Raw genomic sequence first — 22,938 nt, 5'->3', positions numbered from 1 at the left:
TTAGAATTCAGCAGCGTAGCTTCAGATGACTCAGATGGACTGGAGCGGTGCCTCCTTTACACAGCTCTTTCTTGTTACTTGGCAACATATTGCACAAGAAGACTAAAACCAGAAGCTGCTCTCCCAGCCAGGCTTTTCTGACACACAGTTCATTGTTTTCTGACACTCCCAAAGCACCTTGGCCTGGTTTTGACAACAAAAACAATTGAGAGACTTGTGGGGAAATAGAAGGATCCAGAGGGTCCTAGAAACCTACAAGAAGAACACTATGATGGGCGGATCTGGGTCCTGGGGTCCTTACTGCTCAAACTATGGCACCAGCCAAGGAAAATATAGGCAGTAAACTTCCAACCCCTACCCCGACCTAGCCGATGGACAGGACATTCTCCACCATTGAGTGGTGAGTGAGGTCTGACTTTCATACAAACTCTGGGGCCCCATTTCTGACTACATCCCCTTAATCGGGAAGACTGGTGGCACTCAGAGGAAGAATAACAGGTCACCAAGAAGAGACTCAATACCCTATGAGGATATACAGGGGGAGGAGGTCCCCCTCAGTCATAGACACAGGGGAGGGGAGTAAGGGGGAAGTGGGAGGGAGGGAGGAATGGGAGGATACAAGGAATAGGCTAACAATTGAGATGTAATATGAATAAATTAATAAAAACAGACTATACTACCAATACTTAGGAGGCTGAAACAGCATTTCCAAGAGTACTAGTCTAGCCTGGGCTACATGGTACCATGCCACACAGGACTACACATCAAGATTCCATCTCAAAAAACCAAGAGGGTTGGAGTAGAGCGAGAAAGGTCCCCAACCCAGCCAGATCTAATGCCTGCCTCAGAAATGCCCAGAGGTTTCTTGAAATTGCTTAAAGGGATTGTACCCAAAGAATATGAGGTGCTGCATTGGCAATATTTGCACATTTGGGGGTAAAAATGTGTCACCTGCTTTGAGTAAGCAGATGATGGCGTGACTCCGACTCGCTCAGCTCTTAATGAAGGTCCTTGGAAGGCTCTCACCCTTATTCCATACATCCATCCTATGAGAACTAGCTCTTTCCAGTGGTGCATGCCCTCCATTCCTCACAGTGACATTCTGAGGACTTTTCACTTGGCCTTGGTCCAGTGTGACCTTTTATTTTTGAGATGGGAGTCAACCAGCTAAACCTGGGGAAAAGGGTGGAGGGCATACATTCACAAAGCACATGGGAAGCCAGGTGGAGACCAGACCCTTTCAATGTCTTTCCTAGGCAAACCCCACACATCAGGCAAACACAAAGAGGCAAGCCATGCCAAATTCCTCTGGGAGGGTAGAGGGGTGTTGTCCTACCGGTGACTGGCTCACTCCCGGTGAGGAATCTGTGCTTTTCCATGGTCTTGTTGTTAATCATTAGTTGATCTGGAGGAGGTCAGAGTATTCTAGTTTCTTAAGCTTCTACAAATCATTCTGCTGCTCAGATAGCCACCCAGGGCCACTCCAGGATGGATTATACCGTGAGTAACTCAGGGAGAAGGGGAATAATGTCAAAAGAGGGTGACTTGCTGTACTGTTTGCCCAAGACCAAAAGCTCTGCCCAGGTCACTGAATGTCAAAGCTAAATCCAGGGGAGTCTGGGGCCAGCTGGACATCCGGTCACCCTCCCTACTTGGTAGAAATGGTCAGACTAGATAGAAACCCTGGTGTACTTGTGCTCAGTGCCTCTGATCTTTTGCTGGGCTGCTGCCACTCAAGGCCCTAAAGCCTCCACACAGACAACTCAGGAGCAGCATCTGCCAGTTCTAGTTCTTCCAATGCTCCAGGCAGAAGCTGTTGACATGACAGAGGGTGTTCTGGGTAATTCACTTAAAGCCACAGGAAAGTATGTAATACCAGGTTTAGGAAGCTATGCAGGGAAGGACGAGTCTAGGAGCCAGGTGTGTTATTAAATCTTCCCTCCCATGAAGAAAGACCAGGCAGAGCTACTGTTGTGTCCAAGGTCAGCTGAACTTCCAGAAGGTTCTAGATCAACACTCAACTTTACAGCTCTCTCCTTTCTCTGTGTAGGCCAAGCTGAGGCAGAACTTCTCTTCACAGTTTGTTCTGGATAGAAATGGGGGTTGCTACTTTGTGGCCAACTCATGAAATTTTCCTAGACTTCAAGACTGGAGGTAGCTGTCCACACCCACTCCAGAGTACAAAGAGGTGGTTCTGAAATTTCAGTCCATGGCTGGAGAACAGGACCCAGGCTGCCTGACTCTTCTCTCTGGCATATAAGAATCTCCATGTAACAACACCAGAGTGGTCACTGGTAACCCAGAAGAGCAAGCTGGAGAGCACAGTCCAGCTGATACTTGTGGTAGTTTGAATGACAATGGTCCCGAAGGCTCGTGGGGACTGTCACTATCAGGAAGCTTTGCCTTGTAAAAGTGGCATGGCATTAATGGAGAAGGTGTGCCAGTAGGGGTGGGCTTTGAGGTCTCAGAGCTAAAGCCATTCCTAGTGTGTTTGATTCTCTTCCTGCTGCCTGCCAGTCTGGATTAGAACTCTCACCTCCCCCAGCACCATGTCTGCACGCACATTGCATGCACATGCACATTGCATGCAGGGACTAAACTTATCAACCGTAAGCCAGCCCCAGTTAAGTGCTTTCTTATATAAGAGCTGCTGTGGCTGTAGTGTCTCTTCACAGCAATAGAAATCCTAACAAGGACAGCGCCTATTCAAGAGTCAGAGTATACAGGGACTATGTGACATAGCCATGGCCACATAGAGACATGTTATATAGAACATGTGACAAAGCCACAAGCCCAGGAATAGGTTGGTTGCCAGAAAAGCAAGATAGAGAGCCACCAGTAGCTCACAACAGGAAGCCCAGAGAAATGAGGTGGGTAGAACCAAGAAGGAGGCTGTTCCCCACTCAGGCCTCTAAAACACAGATTTGAATAGGACCCAAGACAGCCTCAGGAGAACGCTGGCAGAGGAGGGTCAATCAGGGGTCATTGCTGAGAGGGATCATTCTAGAGATCAATGCTCCTGCTCTATATTATACTCACAAGGACATATAAGTGCTTAGAGGCCCTGCAGATCACAGAACTGCATGGCTGAGCTCGGGTCCACTTCCCCTCTGCCAGGTGACAATTTGGGTTCTGGTTTTCAACATCTCTTTAAGAGCTAAATTTAGGCCAGGGCCTGATCATGACCCCTCTCAACCCTACAGACACATGTGGGTGAGTGGGTAGAAGGCAAGCTGCAGGTGGGTGGGTGGAAGGCAACCTGCAGGTGAACGGGTAGGAGGCAAGCTGCAGGTGGATGGGTAGGAGGCAAGCTGCAGGTGGGTGAGTGGAAGGCAAGCTATAGGTGGGTGGGTGGAAGGCCAGCTGCAGGTGGATGGGTAGAAGGCAAGCTGCAGGTGGGTGGGTGGAAGGCAACCTGCAGGTGAATGGGTAGGAGGCAAACTGCCGGAGGATGGGTAGGAGGCAAGCTTCAGGTGGGTGGGTGGAAGGCAAGCTGCAGGTGGGTTGGTAGAAAGCAAGCTGCTGGAGGGTGAGTGGAAGGCAAGCTTCAGGTGGGTGGGTGGAAGGCAAGCTGCAGGTGGGTGGGTGGAAGGCAAGCTGCAGGTGGATGGGTAAGAGGCAGCTGCAGGCAGATGGTTAGAAGGCAAGCTGCAGGTGGGTCGGTGGAAGGCAAGCTGCAGGCAGTTTAAGCTTGCTATGGCAACAAGCAAGGTGTGATGGAGGGGAGACGAATGCACCTCACCCTCAAGTCAGCAAGGAGCAAGACAGGAGGTGATTGATGCCTCCTTAAGCTGATGCTGTGCTTGTGCCCATCTCACTCTAAGACAGTCAGTGACTCCCTATTGCAAAGGAGATGTTACTCCAAGTCTCCTACGAATAGTCACGGACTGTCTGACCTGATGCTGGCTGCCTCTCCTGTACTGTGTGATTTTAAGGACAGGTTTTTTCATTGTCCGTTCCTACTGCAGCTCATCTCCAAGCCTTTCTCTTGCAGGCACTTACCTGAGACCCCACATGCTACCCTGGTTGTCCATAAACTCCCTCTGATGGCCAGACTGTCATCCTGTCAGCATGCATGGCTAGACTGAGCATCACTTCTGTCCCCATGTCAGTCTAGCCTCTATCAGATGGGACATCTTAGAGGAGAGCCTTGTTTACCCCCCAAATTCCCAAAGCTCCACTGGCCTCAGGTAAACTGTATGGTATAGGCCCAGGCAGTAAAAAAGAAATGAATGACTAGAGCAGGTAAGGAATGGAAGCTGACTCAGTTATGGTTTGATCACTGTCCCTTGGCCTAGGATTGGACAAATACTGAGTCCAATCACTCAGCTTTCAAAAAACCTTTACTTTGGAGCATTGAGAAATGTTGATCATATCAAAGACCCCATTGATCCTTGCAGGCTAAGCTGCTTGTTACAAACCCGAGACCCGAAGCCTGAGTTCTGACCATGTTGATGCGTACATATAATGCCAGCACTAAGGGGGCAGAGACAGGCGGGTCACGGAGAGTCGCTGCTCAACCAGGCTAGCTATTTGGTGAATTCCTAGGGGATAGAGTAGATGGCTCTTGAAAGTATCCTCTATCTGCACACATATGTACATAAATGCATACACATACATGCACACATGCACACATGGAAAAGCACACACATGTACACATGCACAAGCACATACAACAAACACATGCATGTGCACAGACTCAAGTGCACACACCAAACACAGACGCACTAATCACCACACACACACACACACACACACACACACACACACACACACCACAAAGAAAGAGAGAGGGTGGAGAGTTGGGGTGTGAGAACCCATGTTGGATTAAAGCACCACCATGGTCCAAAGTGACTTTATTTCTTTATTTTAACTAATTATATCTGCAGTGAGGACCTGCTTTGCAGATGAGGCTATCTGATGTCCTTGGGGATTGATACATCAACATTTGACCTAGAAGAGGAAATACTTTGGCCTTGAAGTCAGAGAGAGGAACAGCGGAGTGTCCTGAAGGTTGGTCGGTGCTCCCTGGGCGGGTGTCTATCAAGATCAGTTTATGTACGTCATACATGAGCCACGTGTGGATCTTCCAGCTCCACATTGTGCAAGCAACTAAAAGCCCATGGAATGGGGACTATGTAAATGTCATAAGTCCTGAGTTAGCAGTCTATACCAGATCTTGGAAACCATCTACAATGTTAGGAAGAGTAAGTGAGTGAGTGAGTGAGTGAGTGCGTGAGTGAGCCCTCATATCAAGTAAGAAAAAGACAACGCCACAAGGCCACTGAAGTCCTGGATGGAAATCTGTCCTCAATAAAGGGCACTGTCAATCCCCTAGACACTGAGGCTAACTAAATAACATTCAGGGCATTTCAAGAACTTTACGGTAATGGGACTGATAACACCAGTCTATTCAGGGGAAAAAGCCAAGTCCAGGGACCCAAAACCTTAGCTCCTGTCATGCCTTGGCCACAGCCCCAGACTGGGGCCTAATCTGATGCCTTATCAGGGACATCACCTTCTGCTTTCTGAGCCCCATTTGGGTTCTTAGGACGTACAAGGTGGACATAATGACCTCTGTGTCTCCACTGACGCAGGACTTTCCTGTTGTAGCCATTATCAGACTGACAGGATTGTTATCTAGCAAGCACACAGGCCTGAGGGAAGTGGTTCAAAGCCCTTTTCCCTGGGTCCATTGGAAACTGGCTGCAGGAAAATGACGGAGTTGAGTCTAGAGAAGGGATGCTGTTCTTCTGTGTCCTGTTCCCTGCCTCTGTCATGTCAGTCTAGAGTAACCTGGCACTCTGATTCCTGGAGTGCCCACAAGGCTAGACAGCGGTGACTGAAGTGGGTTCAGAAAGCAGTGACTCGGTAACCTTATGAGAACCTGTGTCCTGGGCCACTTTGCCTGAGGCTGGAATGTTGTCTGGAAACCATACAGGATGACACAATGCAGGCTGGGGCAGTGGTGTGGACCACAGCTCATTCTTTAGGGACAGGGTTCTGAGAGAGAGGAGCACGGGGATCAAACAGTAGAAGAGAGAGAAGACAAAGATTGTAACTGGGTTTGCACACGCTCTGCCCTTGGTCAAGCAAGCTTTTTTATTTTAAAGAAGCACAGCATCTTATACACTATGTTCAGGAGACAAAGGGTACAGAGCCAGCAAAACTATTACACAACGGGTCTGAGTCAGAGGAGAGCTAACCGAATCATGTTGCACAAGGGAACACAGGATATCTCAAGAACATTACAGTAATGAGAGGGGAAAAAGACATGTCCTGGGAACCAACACCTTAACTTTCTCCAGGCCGTGGCCTCAGGCCCAGACTGGCCTTGACAAGTCCACTCCCAAGCAAAGACACAGAGCTAGGTCCTTTTGTCCTTTCATCCAGGCCACAGAGTGTCTTTATCTTGGCTCTACACTTGCAACTTAGAGGCCCAGGCTTCTGATAAGTGAGGAGTCTCAAGGTGGAGGGAAAAGGGGAGAGAGGGAGGTCACACCCTCAGGAATAGGCAGGAAGTGCGGAAGCTCTGGCTATTGATTGACAGGAGTGCTTATCTGACCTGAGACAGTCAGATCCAAGTCAAGATTCTCTGAAGCATGCAAGAATGTCTTGAGTTTACAGAAGAAATAAAAATTTTAGAGATATTAACACTACCAGTGTTTGTAATCTTCACTGAGGCCTTCACTGTAAAACATACAATAGACTTATACTTTTGAGTAACAGCAAAACTTGGGGACCCCAAAAAAGGCTTCTGAGTTAAAAAGCATTTAATATTTTTTCCTCTGTCCTTAGGGTTGGATATCTAGAGAGAGTTTGGACACAGAGGCTTATCTCAGAGTTTACAACAAGTGTTGACTTGTTGAGACTTTATAAGATTAAGGTTTTTATCCCTGTTAAGTTTGAACCTTAGAGCTTTGAGTTGAAGATTCAATTGAAGATCCTTTAGTGTCAAAATAAAATTTAAGCCATAAGAAGTCCACAGAGGTACTTGGAAATTTACCTTTTTATCCTTTCATAGTTCACCATGATAGTTTCTTGTTTGACTCAGTTTATCCAAATGCTAAAGGCTTAACAAAGTGAAGACATAGAGGCCAGGCATACATCGTCAAGTCAGCCTCTGTTAACTTGAACAATAGCCCTTAGGAATTTATCAGCCTATTTCTCAGACATGCCTTACTTATCAAACATGCTGTTTCTTACCTAAAACTCTCTAGAAACTTGGTATTGAGCAGTTAGCAGAGATGCAAGTAGTTAGACACACATCTCTAGGTCAGTTTCTGTTAACTTGAGTATATCTTTATAACCTTAGGAGTTCATCTTTCCACAATAACCCATCCCTGTGCAAAATACTCTGGAGACCCGGTGTTGACTCCTTAGTCTAGAAGGGAGATACAATGCTAAGCAGAGGGCTCAGTGAGACTAAGATTTGTGAGTGTTGCCTTAATTGGCTTAAACCATGTGGTCTTCTTAACTAAGATGGTGGTTAAATTACATGCCATGTAGTTTTTGTTTGTTCATGTTTGCTTTTTGAGGCAGGGTTTCTCTGTGTGACAGCCCTGGCTGTCCTAGACTCACTTTGTAGACAAAGATGGCCTCAAATTCATAGTGATCTGCCAGCCTCTGCTTCCCTGAGTGCTGAGATTACTGGTATGCACCACCAGGCCATGTACTCTTTTTTTTTTTTAACTTTAGTAAAGATGGCTACCAACCACATGATTGCTTTCATCTTGATGCACTCATTAGCCAAGGTGGTGGGAGCCACATGGTTGCTAGTTTAAAACAACTGCTTTCCTAAACAAGAGTTGAACCACCAGGTATATATTTTTAACTATCAATATTTTATTTCAGATTTTTAATCATACCCAACAAACTTACAAATCCTGAGACAGAGATTACATAGTAGTTTTTAGAGAATTCTTTTGAGAACAAAGGACAAAGAAATCATAAAGGTAAAAGATTTTTAAGAGTAGACAGTAGAAAAGGCCTAGAATTAAGAGACTTTTGGTATCACAGAGCAGAAAAAGTTTAGGTATAAGATATTTTTGGATCATTTGTCATGCAGTGGCAAAAGTTGTTACCATTTGAAAGAAATTGAATTTGAGTGTGTCATTCTTTGGTCATTGAGCTGTACTGAAGCGAAGGTGTTTGCAGTAGCACAGCAAGGCTTTAAGAAAATCTCTGAGTCTTTTGAGAAAGAGAACAAGTGTTATATAGGCCTGGGTGTGTGTGTGTGTGAGGAATCTGGAGTGTCCGCAAGTGGACTGAGAGACTTGTCAGAGAGAAATGTCCCACATCCCAGAGGAGAGGTGTCCCTTTCCACATGGCAGGGGCTCAGTAGGGAGAAAGGAGCATCCTGGCTCAGCAATGGGCTTTTGTAGTAATCCAACAGAGACAAAGCAGGGAGCTCCAATGACACTTACCCAGTGGAGGAGCAGAGGCAAGTGACTAGAGCAGGCGGAGGAGAAATAGCTGAAGAGGTAGGCTGGGTGAGGCTTTTGGGGCAAGGAAAGGTTCCAATAGAGAGGGGGGGGTAAGTGTCTTAGTAAAGAGAGGACCATGTGGTGGGCATCCTGGGGAGCATAGCAGGCTGCAAGAGGCAGAGAGACAGAGAGAACACTTACTGAGTAGGTGAGGAGAGACAAATAGATCAGACGGAGGGAAGAAGTGGCTGTATTTGGAGTCAGATGTTGTAGGTGGCCAAAGCCAGCAGAAACAAACAATCCATAGGTACCAAAGGAGAGTTGAATCAGCCTCTCGGTTCAGTTAGGAAAGGCCAAGCCCTTCGGAAGGAAGGTCAGGCATGCCCCTCCTGGGTTTTGAGCATTAGATGAATAAAATGAAGCTATGACCTCTCCAAGGTATGGTTGATAAGAAGGAGTTTATTGTAGATCTAAGGGAGAGTACAGCCAGGAGCATCTGGAAGAGCCCAGGGCAGGGAAAGAAAGTAGTAGACTAAACATTTTAATTGTTCATCTTGGTGCCTGAACTTTCTGTTCAGGAAGTTGTTTCCTGTCTGTGCCACTGAGTTGAAGGCTATCCCCGCTTTTTCTCTTCTATCAGATATAGTGTATCTTATTTATATTGATGTCTTTTATTCCTTTGACTTGAGTTTTGTGCTGGGTAATAAATATGGATCAATTTGCATTCTTCTACATGCAGACCTCCAGCTAGATCAGCACTGTTTGTTGAAGATGCTATCTTTTTTCCATTGTATGGTTTTAACTTCTTTGTCAAAAATCAAGCCTCCGTAAGTATGTGGATTTATTTCTGAGTCTTCTATTTGATTCTATTGATCAACCTGTCTGTTTCTATGCCACTACCAACAGTTTTTTATTACTGTTGTTCTGGAGTACAGCTTGAAATCAAGGACGGTGATAGCTCTAGAAGCTGGTTGTTTGTTTATTTCATGTGTATGAGTGCTCTATCTGCATGTACACCTCATGTCAGAAGAGGGCATCAGATCCCAGTGTAGATGGTTGTGAACCACCATGTGGCTGTTTGGAATTGAACTCCGGACCACTGGATGAGCAAACAGTGATCATAACCTCTGAGCCATCTTTCCACCCTTGATTTTAGCTATTCTAGGTTTTTTGTTTTTCTGTATTAAGTTGAGAGTTTTCTCAAGGTCTGTAAAAAATTGTGTTGAAATCTTGATGGGAATGGCATTGACTCTGTAGATTTCTTTTAGTAAGATGCACTTTGGTATACCACAGCTACATGGTAAACCACTTGTCCTAAGAGTTTTTTGTTTTCTTTTGTTTTTGGACCTAGCACTCAGAGAGTCTAAGGGACTCTCGTTTTTCCTAACCTGAGAAATGCGTCCTAGCATAATCAAAAGGATCGTCACCACAAGTATCCCAATCATAATCCTGAATAAATGTTGGCGGAAGCTAAAGGGGTTGCATTTTGTGCAGTGAATCTGGTCGGCCCAGAAGGGGGATCTCCACACTTACAAAGGGAGCAGTTGATACAGTAATTCAGACGCGTCCACATTCTCTTGAAGAACTCCAAGTCGAGTGACATGTAGGGAAGGTTGGCATAAGCAGTGAGTGCAAACATCAAAGGTGTCGATGTTATAACTGTTTATCTTTTTCAAAAGTCCCATAGCTGACCTCATTGTCCAGGGCTGTGGCTAACAGCCAAAGGTCCAGCTGAGTCTTTTTTTTTTTTCTGGAGACATTATAACAGGATGTGGCCAATGAGGGGGAACTAGGAAGTTATCTTTATCCAGACCAGGAAGGCACCTCTTGAACAAATGGACCAGCACCTCAGGTCATTTACTCAGAGGCACAGATTCTTTAGAACTGCGGAATATTCCAGGGAAGGGGAAATTCCATTCTGAAGCCAGGGCATCTGATTCCCATATATTCAAATATAGTTAAAGAGAACAGTGTGGGGCCTTATGTGAGAAACATCCAGGTCAGTTACATAAGTATTATGTTTTTAACTATCATGTAATATTTTAGTATCCAGGTAGTTTTATTTATTTATTTATTTATTTATTTATTTATCTATTTATTTATTTTTGTTTTTCAAGACAGAGTTTCTCTGTGTAGCCTTGGCCATTCTAGATTTGCTTTGTAGACCAGGCTGGCCTCAATCTCACAGTGATCTGCCTGCCTCTACCTCCTGAGTGCTGGTATTAAAGGCATGCACTACCATGCCTGGCTTCCAGGTTTTAAATAAATCTTAATTTTAACTATTTTTGTAATTGATAATCTGAAACCTTAGAAACATTAATATTGTATATATTATCTTTAAGTCTATCTCTTATATACTTTAAATAATTTACTAAGACCTTCATAATTTATAAGCCTTTTAGTTTTTAATTATACATATATATTCAACTCAATATTTATGTAAATCCATATTTATTAAAATAATTTACATTTTATATATATATAAATTTTTGTTAGAATATTTTATCTCATATCTTTAATACTTTACATATCACTTCTTATCTTTGTAACATTTTTATTCTTTAATAGCATGTAAAATTATTTTTTATTTTTATAACATTTTCTATTCATTTTTAATATTATGAGAATTTTTATAGTCATGTAAATAAGTCTTCTCCTTTTTTAAAATATAAAATTAGCTGGGAAGGATTTTCAGAGCAATTATGTATTCAGGCAAGTCAGGTCAATGAGGGACCATTTTGCCTAGGAGTTTGGACATTCTATTGTGTAATTTCAGGCTCTGAAGTCTGTGGAGCACTGCTTTGAGTTTTTCCTGTGCCTCCCCTTACAACTTCCATAACCCCCAAACCTCTGCTGTAAAATTCTCTTCTGTAGAGAGGAGAAATCTAGGAAACACAAGCAGGTTTTGTTTTGCTTTTGCCCAAAATGCAGAAGCTATGAAAGACAGAAGTCTTTAGTGTGAGGATTATCAATCCTCTATATACTAAAAACAGGCGGGAATCAGCTCAACTAAGTGAGTTAGACACAAAATATTCAAGAAATCAAGGACATCATGAAAAGGCATAATCTCAAGATTATAGGAATAGATGAAAAAGAAGATGCCAGGTTCCAAGGACCAGAAAATATTTTCAAGAAAATCATAGAGGAAAATTTCCCAAACCTAAAGAAAGAGATGCCCTTGAACATATGAAAGGCCTACAGAACACCGAGTAGACTAGACCAGAAAAGAAATTCCTCCCACCACACAGTAATCAAAACACTAAGTCGGCAGAACACAGAAAGGATATTAAAAGCAGCAAGGAAAAAAGGCCCAGTAACATATAAAGGCAGACCCATCAGAATTACACCTGACTTATCAACAGAGACCATGAAAGCCAGAAAGGCCTGGGCTGAGGTCATACAGACACTAAGAAATGACAGATGCCAGCCCAGACTACTATATCAGCAAAATTTTTAATCACGGCAGATGGAGAAAACAAGATAGTCCACTACAAAACCACAAAATCATCTTTAAACAATATCTATGCACCAGCCCAGCTCTACACAAGATGTTAGAAGGAAAACCCCAACACAATAAGGTCAACTACACCCAAGAAAACACAGTATATAGATAATCTCACAAAAGCAAAACCAAAATAGGCACAGCCACACACAATCACCACCAAACAATCATTGATCGCTAGTATCTCTTAATATCAATGGCCTTAACTCCACAGTGAAAAGACACAGACTAACAGAATGGATGCGGAAACAAGATCAACAAGCTCCTGCATTCAAGAAACACACCTCAGCAACAAAGACAGACACATCACCTGAGAGTAAAGGGCTGGAAAAAGATTTTCTAAGCAAACAGACCCAAGAAGCAAGCTGGAATAGCCATCCTAATATCTCATAAAATAGACTTTCAATTAAAGTTAATAAAGAAAGATGGGGAAGAACACTTTGTTCTCTTCAAAGGAAAAAATCCACTAAGAAAACATCACAATCCTGAATTTCTATGCTCCAACTACAAGGGCACCCACATTCATAAAAGAAACGCTTTTAAAGCTTAAATTACACATTGATCCCAACACATTAATAGTGGGAGATCTCAACACCCCACTCCCACCAATTGACAGATCTTTGAGGCAGAAACTAAATAGAGAAATAATGAAGCTAACAGAGGTCATGAATCAAGTGGACCTAACAGACATCCACAGAACTTTCTACCCAAACAAAAGAATATTCCTTCTTCTCAGCACCACATGGAACCTTCTCCAAAACTGACCATATAATCTATCACAAAGCAAACCTCAACAGATACAAAAAATTGAAACAATCCCCTGCATCTTATCAGACCACCATGGTCTAAAGCTGAACTTCAATGACTATGGAATTAACAAAAACTCGAAAACACGTGGAAACTGAACAATGTTCTACTCAATGACAGCCACATCAGGAATGAAATAAAGAATTAAATTAAAGACTTCCTAGAATTCAATGAAAATGAAATTAAAACATATTCAAACCTTTGGGACACAATGAAAGTGGTGCTAAGAGGAAAGTTCATAGTACTAAGTGCCTTCATAAAGAAATTGGAGACATCCATACAAACAACTTGTGGAACACCTGAAAACCCTATGGGAAAAAAGCAGGCATACCCAAGAGGAGTAGACATAATCAAACTCAGGGCTGAAATCAATACATTAGAAACAAAGAAAACAATTCAAAGAATCAATGAAACCAAGAGCTGGTTTTTTGAGAAAATCAACAACACCTCATTTCCCTTAAGGGGGGTTGGGTAGATTTTTAGTTGTTTTCTTGGGCAATAGATGTTTATTTTCATTGGGAGTTGGTTATAAGTTAGTATTGGTCTTATTCAAAGAGAAAACAAGGTTGGACTCAGGGATGTCTCTCCTTTCCTTTATCTATCTTTCTTAGGTTTGAAGATAGGGGGTTGAAAAGAAAGAAGTGGGATATAGAAATATATAGGTATGATATGACAAAAATAGATTATTGAGTCTACTCCTCAACTTAAGGCCTTAATTGTTACTCACAAGATTATTTTCAATTCACTGGTACAGAATTTTGTATATAGATGTAAAATAAGTTTAATTTTGATACATTGGTATAGAATTCAAACTTAAGATTTTTCTTTAAACACAGTATATATATATTTCTACCCTAATATGAGTTATTGTACCCATAAAACTCAAGTAGAATACAAGATTTACCTCTAATACTTAGAAAGTGCTATTGCAGGCTGTTTAGGATAAGTAAGTTATACACGTTAACCATTAGTTGATGAAATCATGGTCATATCAGTTACATAAGAACATACTTCTTGGGCGTAACAGATAGATATGATTCTATAGAAAGATAAGGTAAAGTAGTTAGATAAGGTCTTCAAAAAACCTCAGAGACCTATGGAATATGGCATTTAAAATATTTTTATTGTTTTAAGGATTCTTTGACAGTAAGACAAGTTAACTCCTGGCAACACTAAGCTCACCTCAAAGAAAATGATGAACATCAAAGAACCTCTTTATGGAGATGGATTTAATATAGCAAACAAGCCACTGGGCAAAATGTCCTCATTTTGGCTACAGACAGAATTCTGCCTAAAAATGGGCAATCTTGGATGCAGACAGAGTCAACGGCTAAACTCTGCCAAGACAGGGTAAGCAATTTCTCAATAGAATATTTTTAGAATAAAATATAGACTATTTTTAGGTCTAGATAGAGATTTAAATTGATAGAGATGAGATATGATAGATATTGATTTACATTCAGAATTTTAGACTCCAAGATAGGAAAGATGTTTTCTTCAAGGTTTCCAAATACAAATAGCCAAAACTCTATGAACTAATATAATTCCTGATTGTTTCATTGTTCTTCTTGATGTATGTAGTTTATTTTATATATGTGTAATAATATAAGTGTATATGTAAAAAATAAAAAATATTAAAAGAAAAAAAAAAGAACTTCTCTGGAATATCCTGCTGACCTGGCAGCCAAAGGCTTAGATAGAGCTATTCGAGCTGGTCAACCCCAACACCTACTGCAGCTACAAGCTCCTACACTGGAGGAGGAGCTGGTGCTGCAGAACCAGGTCTTGGAGCATGTCTTCACCACCAAAGGTAAAAACCAGAAGCACTGTAATAATTGAAAGATCTAATCAGTGGTTGGATATTTGTGATGCTTCAGAGACCAGAGGCCTGGAGCTAGTTGAGTGACTCATGGCAATAAGTATTTCCGAGGAGAGCTTTGTGGGAAATGTCACTGAGTGGCATGCTGCCATTTCCAGTGCCACTACAGCCAAGGGATTTGCAATGGAGAGGTGGGAAGATGTCCATGGACTGTGATGTCACTGGGGCCCATGCAGATGTGAGTAGCCTCTGTTGTCACCTGAGGCCATGTTGACCTCCGTGGTCTGTGATGCCACTGGAGGCCATGTCTCAGTCCATGGTCCTGCTGCCCCCAGTGGCCATGTTGATGTCTGTAGTCTGTGTTACCAGTGAAGGACATAAAGATGGCTGAGGTCAGTGCTGCTGTTTGATGCCACATTGATGTCCATGGCCAGTATTGTCACCAGATACCACATGGAAGTCCATGATCCACACTCTTGTTGACTGTAAAGAACAAGGAAGCTTCTTCTGCAGTGATGTCCATGACCATAGACTCACAGTTGAGAAAGAAGGATATGGAAGTCTTCTATGACAGCCCGCCCACCTCACTGCATGTACACACACACACACACACACACACACACACACACACACACACACACACGTAGAGTAGCATGGAAGCCATTGAAGAGAACTCATAAAAATTGTGATAATGATGCTAGGGTAGAGCTCTTCACAATAGATGGCTACTCATAAGCTTGGGGTGGCGATGGACCCACTTATCTTTAAGGGACTGGACACCAGGGCTTTGGCCATGCTCCAGTGAATATATGGACAACACAATTTGGACTTGTTCTTTTACCATTCAGGAGGAGCCAATTATGAGTGTGTGAGCCATGGAGGACTGGGATGTAAGGGTGATTAGGGTACGTTATGTGAAATTCCCAAATAATCAATAAAAACGTTATGTTAAAAACGATTTTGCTATGCCGTCGTTTACTCCTGATGTTTCCACCTCTTCCTTCAAGAGGTCTCTCTGGAGGAGCCTTTAAAAAAAAATGTATCTTTGTATTATGGCCATACTTTCTCTCTCTTATTCAGATGTCCTTGTTCAGGCACTACCTGGTCTGGACCAGCTCATCATTCTTTAGTAAGAAGATCTTGAGAGAGAGGACCAGGAGATTAGAAGATAAAAAGAATAGAAGATGAGGAAGATAAAGTTTGGGATCAAGAGGCCTTGAATGCACAAACCATGCCCTATACCAAACAAGCTTCTTAAAAAGTACAGTATCTTACATAGTATTTTCAGGGACAAAATGAGACAGAGTCAGCAGAAATTATCACACAATGGGACTCAGTCAGAGGAGAGCTAATCAGACAGCATTGCACAAGGAGAGCAGGATGTCTCAAGAACATCACAGACTGAGCACACAGTGGCCTCAGCACTGAAAATTCCACTCCCCATGGGGGAAAAAAGCCAAGTCCCAGGAACAGAAACCATAATTTATCAGAGGCTGCAGCTGCAGGCTCAGACTGTCAATGCCAAATCACACCCGAAAAAGAAACAAACCGATGTTCCTTTGTCCTGTTATCAGGGCCTCCTCTGAGAACTCCTTAAACCAGCCCAGCTCCCAAAAGGGCAGAGGTGGGGTGGGGCAGGACAGAGTCCCTGTGATCAGTGGCATTTGTAGGCTGCTCTCTGTCTTCTGCTAAGCCAGGGAGACTACCACCTTGACACTCAACCACCGGAAATGAAGTGAGTACGCCTGTTGTGATGGGATGAGGTGGGCTTAAGGAGGTGGGTGGGTTGGACACAAACCCTAGGCAACTCTGTCCAAGCTTCAGGCAAGGTCCCCTATGAATGAAGCTCAATACAAAATTCCAAACTTACTAAGACATTATGAGAAAAATGTTTGATGATTTTTTTTATAACCCTCTTGAATGTTGGTCTGCAAGTCTGTCTTGCGCCATTCCCTACTTCATCTCACCTCCCCCAGAGCACTGAGGACCACCACTTCTCTTTGTGGCTCTGGGGCCCTGGGCTCCTTATCCTCTTGGAGGGTGAGTGGGGACATCCTCTGAGGAGATCACTTTGATCTATGACCGTTCCCTCTTCTATTCTTCCATTCAGAGCTGGGGCAATGATGAGGCTCTTTCCACTTCTCTACCTGCTGCTGTTCTTCAGCCTTGGGGTGGCCCCCCACCGCCACTCCCACCCCAAGGCAAAGAAAGCTAAGAAGTCTTCTAGGGGTACTGTGGGGACTCCCAGAAGGAAGGACTTTACCTTCAGCCTCTACAGGGCCTTGGTTTTGGAAGCTCCTGGTCAGAATGTTGTTTTCTCCCCCATGAGCGTGTCTATGAGCTTGGGCATGCTCTCCCTGGGAGCTGGCAGCCACGCTAAGACACAGATCCTGGAGGGCCTGGGCCTCAGCCTCCAGCAAGGCCAAGAGGACAAGATCCACAAGGGCTTCCAACAGCTGCTGCAGAGGTTCAGCCAGCCTAGTGATGGCCTCCAGCTGAGCCTGGGAAGTGCCCTTTTTACAGACCCAGCAATACATATTCGAGACAGCTTCCTGAGTGCCATGAAGATGCTATACATGTCAGATGCATTCTCTACCAACTTTGGGAACCCCGAAAGTGCTAAGAAGCAGATCAATGACTATGTGGCCGAGAAGACCAAGGGCAAGATCGTAGACCTGATCAGGGAACTTGACAGCACCCATGTCATGGTGATGGTAAATTACATCTTCTTTAAAGGTAAGCCTGAGGCTCACATTTGAATGTTCTCTCTTCTCTGTTTTTATCACAGGATAGCATTCCCTTCCTCACAAAAGAATAACTCACTTGGTTCCAGCTGGGTGGCAGGAAAGCAGCCACATGTAAGACAGAGCATCCTTATAAGACTGTCAGCAATTCACCAGTCAGGATCTGGTCCTTGTATTAGCCTTCATGACAAAACAACACTAGCATCACACCCACTAGAAACAAGAATATAGGCCAGGGCTAAAAGGACAGGGAACAGGAAGAGTCAACGACCTCTGAAAGCAAGTGTTTATTGCTATGTCAAAGCATGATGACCAGGCCAGACTGATAAAAATAAAGCACTTAACTGGGCCTTGCATATAGCTTCCAAGTGTGAGTCTATGACCACAGTGGTAAGGAGCATGGTGTCATGGAGAGGACTTGAAGCTGGAGAAGTAGGTGAAAGCTTACATCTGATCTACAAGCACTCAGCAGAAAGAGAGAGACTGAGCCTGTGTGGGCTTTTGAAACCTCAAAGCCTACCCTTAATGCCAAGCTTCTTCCCATAAGGCCACATCTCCTAATCCTTCCCAAAACAGTTCCACCAATCAGGGGCCAAGCACTTAAACAGATGAGCCTAAGGGGGCCATTCTCATTAGAGCCACCACAGCAAGAGTTTGGGAACACAGGAAGACAGGAACAGAAATGGTTCAGGCTGCCCAGAGTTTTGTGGGGTTTGGCCTCTGAGGCCAAGGGGTGTGGTTGCTCCTGTTGCTGAGGTTGCTTTGTAGAGATGCTCTTTGGATGATCTCCACTCTTCAGTCACAACAAGGGTCTCTCATTTTAACCCAGTGCTCTTTCATTCCTACCCCATGTTCATCTTTAGCGAAGTGGCAGGTTGCTTTCAGTGACAAAAATACCCGCCAGGAAGATTTCCACGTGACCCCCAAGAGGACCATTCAGGTACCCATGATGAACCGTGAAGATGAGTATTACTACATCATGGACCGAAATCTTTCCTGTGCGGTTGTGGGCATCCCTTACCAGGACAGCACCATTGCTCTGTTCATTCTCCCCAGTGAGGGCAAGATGAAGCAGATGGAGAGTGGTCTGAATGAGGGAGTGCTGAGGAACTGGCTTAAAATATCCACAAAGAGGTACTCTCTAGCCTATTCTGGGGACACATCCACTACCCTAGGGAGACCATGATCTAGGACCACACAATGCTTGTGGGGTTGTCTCCTCAGGGAGTGAGCTCTCTCTAAACCTTAGGCTTCCCACGAAATCTTTAGTCCAGAACCTGGCCCAACTTGAGGGAGAAGACCTGGAAAGCTGGGGTTCTAGGGTGACATAATTCTGGGCAACCCAAGTATAAGTACAAAGCAAGGGACATGCCATCAGAGATGAAGGTTCCAGAAAGTCTTTAAGGACACAGAGAGCAGGTGCTATGGACTTCTCAGCAAGCTTGTGCTGTCTAAGAATGGTCCTTGCTTTCTCCAGACGCTTAGATCTTTACCTTCCCAAGTTCTCCATGGAGGGTACTTATCAACTGGAGAAAATCCTCCCCAAGCTGGGTATCAGGGACGTCTTCACCACCCATGCTGACTTGTCTGGCATTACTGACCACACCAATATCAAGTTGTCTGAGGTGAGTCTAGAAGTTCCTTAGCACCTGGTATCAGAAATTACCATCTTATCCTGGCCCCATTCTACCCCATTCTATCCCATCTCATCATATTACATAGCACAGCATCCCATCTCATTCTATCCCATCCCACCCATTGTATCCCATCTCATTCTCTTAAGTCCTTTTACAACTTGGTAGTTTCTATTTTGCCCTATTCTATTCCACTCCATCTCAACTCATTCTATGACACCCTATTCCACACATTCCAACAAATCACAATCCATCCTATTCATCCCACCCATGATGTCTCATCCTGGCCCATTATATTTCAACACATCCAATTCCATCCTGTTTCATCTTATCCATTCCATCCCATCCCATCCCATCCCATCCCATCCCATCCCATCCTATGCCATTTCAGAGTAACCTATCATATTTTATCCCATGCTATCCTATTTATTCCTTACTAACCCATCCCATTCTACCTCATCCCACTACATCCCACCCCATCCTGTTCCATCCCACACCATCCCACCCTCTCATGTTCCATTTAATTAGGTTCTATCTAGTTCTAGCTCATCTTATTACTTTGATCCTGTTCAATCGTACCTCACCCTATTACATTCTGTTTCATCCCATCTCACTCCATACTATCTCAATATTATTTCCTTCCCCCTGAGATTCAAATACATCCTTTTGTGCCTTGTTCTTCTTACAGTGGGAACCCATATTTGCCACCAGCCTTAGAGGAATATGTGACTTTCTAAATGCTAGTCTGTGAATCTGTCTGTGAGTGTGTGTGTGTGCATATGCCTGTGCATGTGCGTGTGTGTCCCTGACAAGAAGTTTTGCTCTGTATTTATTCAACAGCACAAAAAATATCACGTGGAAAAGAAATGGAACACTTTACAGAAATCTTTGACAGTGTTTTAAAAGGGATTAAGTCACTGACTCCAACTACCCAGACATCAAACAGTTCTGCAAACATGATCATTTATAAACTGGTATCCACAGTAGATTTCATTTTAGATGATTATTGTCAACTTTTACATTTGCTGTTTCAGTAAATGATATACATGCATTGTTCTAGATCAGGGACATGGAAGAGTTCATAATTTAAGATTGCACGGGAAACCCAAGGCAAGTAAGAATGATTATTTCATTGCTTTCTTAAAAACAGGTTTAAGAAACAGGCTGAGTACACAGTAGACCTCTCGTGTGTGATTAACTCTGGCTGCAAGGTTGAACAAAAGTTCCGGTTCCTTAGAATATAAGTAATATTTTTATCATGATGCATCAGTACAACCCAGCCCTGCTTTCTGCCTGCAGATGATGCACAAATCCGTGGTGGAAGTAGATGAGTCAGGAACCAGAGCAGCTGCTGCCACAGGAACAGCCTTCACGTTCAGATCTGCTCGCCCAAGCTCTTTGAAGTTAAGATTCAACAAACCCTTTTTGATAGTCATTGTTCAAAATAAGAATATCATTTTTGTTGGCAAAGTGGCCAAACCCTGAGGTGGGACTCCTTCTGTAACCCACAGGTCTACCCAGGGCGAGCCAGGCATATATTACAGCTCATCCAACTCTCCGTAGCTAGCAATTTGCATAACATGGATTGACTGACATATGTTGATGACTGCTTCTTTGATCACAGTTGCAAGAGATGCTCTCATCTTTCAACAGCTGCTAACACTGATCCTAAAGAGACCCGTTGGTTTCTCCAAGGTCCAACTACCATATCTGTGTCATAGTCATGCGCAGACTGCGGGCCATTTGTGCTCAGTCTAGCACTACATAGCTCTATAAGATAAAGGCCAGTGGGAGGGTCATCCTTAAACCTGGTCTCCTGCCTTTCAGCAGCAACTACCAGCTCATTGTGGTTGGATGGAGGTTCTGAAATGGCACTTGTAGCTATGTAACATGGGAATGGCAGTGCTCCGCTCCAGACCTTTGCTTCTCTATAGATGAAGCGCGATGAAGGCGAAGACCAAGAAGTCCATCCACTGTGCTGTGCAATTGTTATGTGGGTTATCTGCTCTACGCCAGCCGTGGTTGACATAAGAACTCAGTTCAGTAGCATACTTGAGCATCAGCGTAGAAGTGTCTTACCAGCAACAAAGGTATCAACTCACGAGCCTGGCTGGCTATGGTGGAATGGCAGAGGTCTGTAGAACCTGGATTGCAGACTTGCTGATTTCCACCTTGGCAATGACAATAAAGCATTTTGCAAAGACTTGGACTCAATGTCCTTGTGGAGACAGCCCTGGGGATAGCGACCGTCACTATGTTGCAAAGTTGGTGCTAGGCACATCCCCCAACGTACTACCTCATGAGGCAAGATGCCACCATCACTCCTGCTTGCCTGACAGGGAAAGGAAGGCTTTCTGAGGTTTAAGAGGGTTACACAGTCACATAGATTGCGTGTGTGTTCAAACTAAGCTCAATAGTATGTTGGTCATCTCCTCACCACTGTGATATGTCAGCGCCTTTTGGCTCATGGCTTGAGGGTATAGTTTGTCACAGTGAGGAAGGCATAGTGGCAGGGGAGGCTGCCTGCTCACTTCTGAGCATATCAGGAAACAGAGACCGGACAGAAAGCAAGGCTGGGCTATAAAGCAAAGGGACATATGCCAAATATCTACTTCCTTCATCTCACTTCCAGATCCCAAAGGTTCCCACAACGACCAAAACAGCACCACCAGCTGGGGACCAAGTGTTCAAACACACAGGGAGCTTTTTACACGTAAACTAAACAGCTGACTAGTATGACCGCACAGCTACCCTCAGCTTTCAATTCTATTGAGTAGGTAGAATGAAGACAGAGTACGGGTGTGTGTGTGTGTCCGCAGCCTGGATGGACTCACATAAGTTCCCTCTTGTGCTCTGTCAAAGAGGGAATTTGGCACATTAAAGAGCAATTCCTCCACCAAACTGTGCCCTCCTCATTAGCTGATGACAGATCTGAGCATCTGCCCCCTCCCCTCATATCATTACCATGGTTTCCATGAAGCTGTGCCCCGTGCTCTGATTCCTGGACCATATTGAAGAGGGGTGTTCCACTGGAAATATCTAGGTGTGTGTTAATCAGGGTTCTCTAAAGGAACAAGAGGGGGTGATGATTTATTGGAGATTTACAGATGCAGTCCTGGTAGTCCAGCAGTGACTGTCTCACATTGAAGAGGCTGGGAATCTGGTAGATCTTTAATCCATGAGGCTTGGGTGTCTCTGCAGTCCCAGTCTCGCAGTGGAGGCTGCAGGAGTCCAGAGGAGCAGCCGTCCATCAGTCTACACTGGAATCCTTAAGTAGCTGGTTCTGATATGGGTGAGAAGAAATGCCATAGCTATGGGGCAGATACACTTACCAGCTTGGGCATGGGAAAGCATGCAAACAGCAGTTTCCTTTCTCCTTATCCTTTTACCTGGCTGTTACCGGAAGGTGTGGCTTAGATTTAGGATGGGTCTTCTTGCTTCAGACAATCACCAAGAAAAGTCACCACACACAGAAGTACTCAGCAGCTGGGGTTTTTGTTGGTTCCCGACGTAGTCAATTTGACAACCAAGGTAAGCTATCACACAAGGTCAAATCCTTACTAAAAAATTGTTATGTGTGTGTGTGTGTGTGTGTGTGTGTGTGTGTGTGTGTGTGTGTGTGTGTGTGTGTGTGTGTGTGTATAGATGCCTGAAGAAGCCAGAAAAGGGCATCTGATTCCTGGGAGTTGGATTTCAGGAAGGGGAGAGCCACCGCTGTGCTTCTTGCGTTCACTGGAAGAGCAGTAAGTGTGTTTTAATCACTGAGCCATCATTCAAGCTCCTTAAGAAGCCTTGAGTTTTGACTGCCCACAACAGAACTAAGATCTTGCACATGCCTGTCTGCATTGGGCACTTTTCAATTGAAATAATATTTATTTCTCATTACCGAGGTCTGTTGCTGTCTCTGCTCCACACTAAGAAGTAACCAGTGACAGAGATGGCCCAGACTCTGAAGCCTGGCATATGTGTGCTGCCTTGCTGCAGCAGGGCACACGGCTGTGGCCAG

General features: G+C 44.1%; 1 protein-coding gene across 1 annotated transcript; it reads left to right on the top strand.

Moving 5' to 3' along the window:
• Positions 1-16,651: 16,651 nt before the first annotated feature.
• LOC127193675 (plasma serine protease inhibitor-like) lies at positions 16,652-20,522 on the top strand. The gene is made up of 4 exons (XM_051150893.1): positions 16,652-17,290; positions 18,162-18,432; positions 18,776-18,923; positions 20,232-20,522. The coding sequence occupies exons 1-4, from the start codon at positions 16,675-16,677 to the stop codon at positions 20,415-20,417; spliced, it is 1,221 nt and encodes a 406-aa protein (XP_051006850.1). The 5' UTR covers positions 16,652-16,674; the 3' UTR covers positions 20,418-20,522.
• Positions 20,523-22,938: the final 2,416 nt, after the last annotated feature.

The sequence above is a fragment of the Acomys russatus genome, chromosome 1 (assembly GCF_903995435.1).
Source record: "Acomys russatus chromosome 1, mAcoRus1.1, whole genome shotgun sequence".
NCBI lineage: Eukaryota > Metazoa > Chordata > Mammalia > Rodentia > Muridae > Acomys > Acomys russatus.
The sequence above is the reverse complement of the archived record's forward strand: the minus strand, read 5'-3'. Positions and strand labels throughout refer to the sequence as shown.